This window comes from Oryzias melastigma, linkage group LG23, assembly GCF_002922805.2.
Source record: "Oryzias melastigma strain HK-1 linkage group LG23, ASM292280v2, whole genome shotgun sequence".
In the NCBI taxonomy this organism is placed as follows: Eukaryota; Metazoa; Chordata; class Actinopteri; order Beloniformes; family Adrianichthyidae; genus Oryzias; species Oryzias melastigma.
This window is the reverse complement of record NC_050534.1, coordinates 15425754-15432067: the sequence shown is the minus strand read 5'-3', so window position 1 is coordinate 15432067 and position 6314 is coordinate 15425754. Positions and strand designations below refer to the sequence as shown.

Below are 6314 nucleotides of genomic sequence, written 5' to 3'. Positions count from 1 at the left end.
ATTTTTTTGAGTCTCAGCCTTTGCGGACCACGTATTATCTCCAAATAATCACAATCACACGAAACTCTACATTAAGAACATTTATTTTTAATTATTGCTGTCAATCAATAACAAAAAAAATCGGATTAATCGCACTTTTGTGTTGGGTTTAATCATGATTAATCGCAATGGTAAAATCTATTTGTACAATAAAGCACCAGATCATAGATCAAATAAACCCCTTTTTGTGAAAAACTGATCTAAACCACAAAAATAGCAAGTACTAAAAACCGATTGAATATTTAATTTTTAAGTGACCATGGTATAAGCTGGATAATATCTGATGAAACGTTTTAACGCACGCCGTGGAAGCCTGAACCGCCGAGTTAAAAGCACAGTTTCTTCGGTTAATTTGCGTTAATGCATATTAACTCGTTAATTCTTGTTGATTAATCACATGCCTTAATGCGTTAATGTTCACAGCCCTATTTCTTAGACTACAGTTTATAGCACTTTTTTTTCAGAAACTAATAAAACGTAAAAAAGTAATAGTCGAAATTCAGGACCAATTAAATTAGGGGTGTGCATTGGCAAGAGCCTGGCGATATGATACATATCGCGATATATTCCACGACTTTACCAGAACAATTTTTCACTTTTTTTTAAAATAAAAAAACTGCTTGAATTTTAATTCGTGTCTTATTGTAATAAAATGAAATAAAATGTATTTAATGATCCCAACATTAAGCATTGCAACTGTATACTGATCCTGGCAGCAATGTGAGACAGAGTTTTGATTTGGTACCCATTCCAAGTAAAAACCCAGTAATACATACATACAACAAAAAAAACGCAAGGCTGACTGAACTGGTGGCTGTTCTGCCAACTAGCGGTTAGGAATTTAGGGTGAAAACAAAAGTAATACACTCCTAATTAAACTCATTATTAATCAATCAATTAATTAGATGTAATCTTGTTAACATTTTGACTTCATACATGTATCGCCAAATGAAATATCGTAATATATTGCCAAGTCGATTCCCTCCTACACCCCTAAAGTAAACCCTTAAAGTTCAACGTAGACCGTTTTCCATCGCAAAATTGTCCCTTATGATCTTTTAATTATGAAGTTTTTAGCTAAAAACAAAAAGCCTTTGTCCTTTTTTTAAGACATGTTTTAATGTACAGCGGCAGTAGCTCATTTGCAAGACAATTCTGGTTTGTGGGTGACTGCAGGATTGTGTCTTTTTTTCACCCACGAAAACAAACAGCTTCTGAACTTTTGCAAAGATGGATGTGCATACCGTATCTGCTTTTAGTAGATCTCCGGCCATCGTTACACTGGTTGTAAGATGGCTAGGGCTGGCTGAGCTAGATGAGCAGCGAAGCTAGTGGCTGAGCACCGCCGGAGAGCTGTGTAACGAAGCTATCAGCTGAGCGTCAAAGCTACTGGCCTAGCGTCAAAGCTTGCAGCCGAGCACCGCTAGGTGTGTATCAAAGCAATCAGCTGAGCTGCAAAGCTATTGGCTGAGCGGCAAAGCTAACAGCCGAGCCGCTAGCTAAGAGGAGATATTGGGTGTTTTTGTTAGCCTGGGGCAGCACAGAGTCGTCCTGAAGGGGAATGTTCTCACTTTGGAACATCAGCTAGTGAGAACCTGCTCATTTTTTTATGGGTTGGGAGGGGCCTGTCCTTATAGCGCAGGTTTTTATTGGAATACGTAGAAATAAGTGAATGGATCAAAACTCAAATGGGATTGTTTTTAATACACTTAAAAGCTCAAAAAGTTGATTTCGCTTGCTATAGGCCTTATATAATTCCTGTGGACAACCTGCGTACCCCGTTTAAGTCTGCCCATTTTTTGCCAGCATACAGCCATCCATAAAAGGAGTTATGACTAAGGATTTAGGAACGTTACATAAGCCAAAAAAATTTCAGGAATGCATCGTGATCTTTTCATTTTATCCAGCTAAGAAGGAAAGACAGTTAAAGTGGTAGCACCTGTAGGTGTAGAGATCGCAGGCTGTGTGGCAGAGGCACTGGAATATAATCAATGTTGTTGTCTGATAGGTAGAGGTACAACAATCCCGTCATATCCTGTAAACAATAAGAGGAAAATATCAATATGGAGAAAATATTTGAGAAATTTGAGTCTCATTCTTAAGTCATCCAACATAAAAGAAGAACATTTTGCTCGAAGGGTTTACAACAGAAGTACGTACTTTGAAAGCTTCTTTATGGATTCCCTTCCAGCTAATGCTGTTGTGGCTGGCATCGATCAGAGTCATGGTCTCGGGTAGCGCCGGCAGCTGCGTGAGGTGGTTCTGTCGGACGATCAACTCCTCGAGATCAGGAAGGCCTATGAAAGCCTGGCCGTCGATGGACGTTATCTCATTGGCAGTCAGGTCAACCCTTTTCAGCTTGTCTGGAAGGAAAATATTAAATGATTTGAGATGTTAGATGCTATGAGAGTCATCACAGACATGTCAGAAAGGAAACATACTCATTGAGGCGAAGTCAGACTTGTTGATCTTGGTGATTTTGTTGTAGCGGGCATAGAAGTGTGTAGTCTCCTTGGGCAGAGGTGGTACATTCTCCAGCCTCAAATCATCACAGTAGACCGAGGTGCCGAGGCACGTGCACAACAAGCAAGTGGGCATACCTGGGCCAAATTAGAAAGAAGTAGATGGAAGAAAAGTTATGGTACTGATGGCATTATAGACCCTTGTAAATTGTATATGCGATATAAAACGTGTCAATACGAAGATAAGAAAATTGTATCCCTGTTGCCCATCGTGTAACTTTTTGTCAAGAGAAGGAAACTTTTGGAAACAACCCAAAATAACAGGAAACTAGTTGCCATGACAACACGGGAAGACTAGTTTCCTTTTCTCGGGTCGTGTGTGATTTTTTTCACTACTAAAATTGTGTCAGAATTCCCCCCCTAATCACTATATAGTGCGTTCGCCATTTTTAGTGCTGTCCAAATCTACTAATTCCAAATTTGAGCGCACTGGAAATTTCCCAGAAGTCTTTGCTAAAAACTAGCAAATATTGACCACAATGCATTGCGATCGAACAAATTCGAACAAGAAAAACGTATTTAAATGTAATGTTTGAATAAACCAACCACATTTTCACCATCAGAACTCAATGGAGTCATAAATAAACATCGTGAAATGTTCGTTTTTATTCTATTGTCACTTTGTGAAATCCGTGACTTCATTTCCGGTGTTTAGAAAAAACAAACAAAAGTAGTGAGCATCATGTCCGAATTACCTTTAAAATCCAGGGCACTATATAATCCTGCACTATATATTTTTTTTAGTAGTCAGGGGTTAGGGAGAGAATTCGGACAAAGCTTACATCTTTGCAAAAATCTTGTCTATCGATTATTGACTTCAAATGAGAACTGGACAGAGTGAGAGTGACATCATCTATGGAAAATGGCTTTCAATTCCAGTGAAATGAAGGCTAGTGCACTATATAGTGCATTTGTAATTTTAGAGGGGTTTCCAAAATCCTGGAAATTTCCCAGAATTCTCTGCAAGAAACCAGTGCGGATCGATGCTCATATATACGTATACCACAATACATTGTATTTGAACACAGTGGATTCATTGTTGTCGTAACATACTCATTGATTAGGTTTTCAATTTGTAAATTCGGTGACGTTATATTTGCTGTTAAAAAAAAAGTAGTAGCATGGTGTCTATATTGCTTTTAAAATCCAGGTTATACTAGCTAGTCCCGCGCTATGTAGTTTTTTAGTAGTTAGGGAGTAGGGATGGAATTTTAACATAGTCAAAGTCAGTTCAGTCGTTCAAAAAATTTTTTTTGCAATACGGGGGCTGCCATGTTGCAGTCAGACATCGTCAGTAAGCAGTGATTGGTCAACATTTCTATGGCAACCACTCTCGCCAGTCAGGAGTGAACCTCTTGGAAGCCCACACCCCTATCACTTGAAAGCGGCTTCTGGAGAATCCATCTGACCACAGACCGCTTACTTTTATTGGAGGCATTTGGTTTATAACTTGAATAAATTGCACTTCCTGTTTGGAAAGAAAGGTGGGAAGGGTCACCCTTCCCGCCTTGCTTTGATAGTATGATATAGAATCAATGGTATCAATGCTTACTAGATTGTTGAATATAGACCACAATTTTGTCTTTTGACAGAAATGAATTAAATGTATTTTTTAAAAATAAAACATCAACAAACAAGTTTTCATCATCAGAACACAATGGATTCATAAATCATCTTTGTAAAAATGCTTATATTTATTAGGTTTTTACCGCATAACATAGTGCCGTTTGTCAAAAAAAAGTAGTTGGCATGATTCTGAATTATGTTCATCTAGCTCACTTTATTATCCCGGACTATGTAGTGTTTTTGAGGTTAGGAATTAGTGAGGTAATTTTGACACAGCCTCAGAGCGTCACTAGGTTGGGACCCTAAAACTACTCCTAAACCAAATATCATCTTTAATGAAAGGGGCAAAACCGTAAAAGGGGTCAAATGTTCCTACACAAATGGAACCAGTCCAGGTTAGAACTTGGAATGACAACCTCTCCATGCATAATATTCTGTATTTGAGCTTCTCAATACTGACCTGAAATGTCAATCTTAGGCTCATCAGGCTCCTCTGGCTCAAAAGTGTCTGGCAACCCAGAACTGTCTGTCTCCTCTATGCTAGTAGCCCCCTCCTGTGGGGTCTCTGGTGTAGTTGGAAACACCCTCTCCTCTTGTTAGAGACAAGATTAGGTGTTAAAGAAACAGGTTAGATCATCATGGACACACGACTGGACGTCTGGCAAATCAGCAGGCCACTGTTTGCCGCAGCAAGGCTGTTTTTTTTTTAGCTGTGTTAAAACAAAAAGCTTAGGAACAGAGGTTAGACTGAAAGACATTAAAGACCCACTCCGATCATCTTTTGAGATATTTTAAAAGCGTTTTTAATGTTTTTAATTACGATTATGCCGATTTTAGCTAAAATCTGCAGTAGTTCATCAGAAATTTTCCTCAGAGTTGTGGGCGGGACCTTTAGTGCGGAGCACCTTCACCTCCTTGTTGCTGAGATCTCATAGCAAGGAGCTTGTGGTCCGCCCAGTGTATTTTCTATGTCACAAACAGCATTTTTTTCATCTTCTCCTGATTCACAATGATTTGAATAAAAAAATAGTCAGAAATGTAGTTTTAAGCTTAATTTTCTTAATACATGTCCTCCACCCTCAGAAAATCCCACAAGAACATGTTTAAAACAGTTTTTATCGGAATGAGTCTTTGGTAGCACAAAGCATGATTTATGGAGCAGTTACGAAAGACAACACAGAACACAAACATGATAACACAATCGGGTTTCAGCTGCCTCAGACTTAGCATTTGAATGACAACAGTTTTTGCCAGGAATCATAAAAACTCTAGTCTAAAGCTACGTTGCTTGGAAATTCACATTCGACCAACTGCTTCCAATGAAATGTCCACGAAAACGCATAAATTAGCATTTTGGGCTTCCACTCTCAAAACTCTGGCATTCTTACATCCGTACGCAAGTTTTTAAGTCAGTTTTTTGGCTTTACGTACAAAACACGTGGGAATTGAACGTGGGCAGTAAGGTAAATCAATGGAATTGTGACCAATCAAATTTGATTGTGACGTATGTGTAACAGGTGTTTTGTTCAGATGATTTGATTCCACCAAATTCAGTGTAAATAGTTGTTTTTGTGAACATTCCTGGGTCTCAGTCTGTCCGACGGTACTTGAACTTACCACGATGACGCAGCAGACATTGTTGAGCATGCGCACTCCGACTGCTGTTGGCCGTGGCTAAGGTAAGATGTGCTCCTCCTTGTGTCCGACCTTTGTAATTATGTTATTTCTTAAACTGTTTTTATTGTGTTGTGACTAGACCTAGCAAAGTTAGGAATTGTGCTGTATTAATTCGCCTTAGCTTGTGTGTGTATTTTTTTAATTAGCCGCTCTAAGCAAGCTAATACGCCCTTTTCGCGCCATTTTTTATTGCTGTTTATGTTAACTTGTCTTTCATTTTTTGTGCATTTTTCAATTGTTAGGGGGAAACGTGGATGTAAATTCGGGACAGCAGTGTCAATTTTGTATTTCTGTCTATCAGGTATTGTGCTGGTTTCTCATTTTATCTTGTTCTTTTCTTGTTTTATTTTACGTGCTGTGGGGGGAGGTATCACGCCCACTCAGACTGCCGTGGGGCGTGGCTTAGGAGGAAACATGGATGGAAATTATGGACAGCAGTGTCATTTTTGTCTTTTGTCTACCAGGTATGGTCTTGGTTTCTCATTTTATCGTGTTTTTTTCTTGTTTTAT

At 38.8% G+C, this 6314-nt stretch overlaps 1 protein-coding gene and 1 long non-coding RNA gene across 5 annotated transcripts in view; one reads left to right on the top strand and one right to left on the bottom strand.

Annotated features, from left to right (window-relative positions):
- The window catches only part of epyc (epiphycan), a 20978-nt gene that overhangs the window by 338 nt on the left and 14326 nt on the right, over window positions 1-6314 (bottom strand). Inside the window, exons 6-9 of the mRNA XM_024283887.2 lie at window positions 4588-4719; window positions 2481-2639; window positions 2200-2402; window positions 1979-2074 (exon numbers count right to left, since the gene is read on the bottom strand). Coding sequence (XP_024139655.1) covers window positions 1979-2074; window positions 2200-2402; window positions 2481-2639; window positions 4588-4719 — 590 coding nt within the window. The remainder of the gene's footprint in view (window positions 1-1978; window positions 2075-2199; window positions 2403-2480; window positions 2640-4587; window positions 4720-6314) is intronic.
- LOC112153695 overlaps window positions 5817-6314 on the top strand; it is a 19971-nt gene continuing 19473 nt past the window's right edge. For all 4 annotated transcript variants that reach the window (XR_002920524.2, XR_004947209.1, XR_004947210.1 and 1 more), the window contains exon 1: window positions 5817-6268. This is a non-coding gene — a long non-coding RNA (uncharacterized LOC112153695). The remainder of the gene's footprint in view (window positions 6269-6314) is intronic.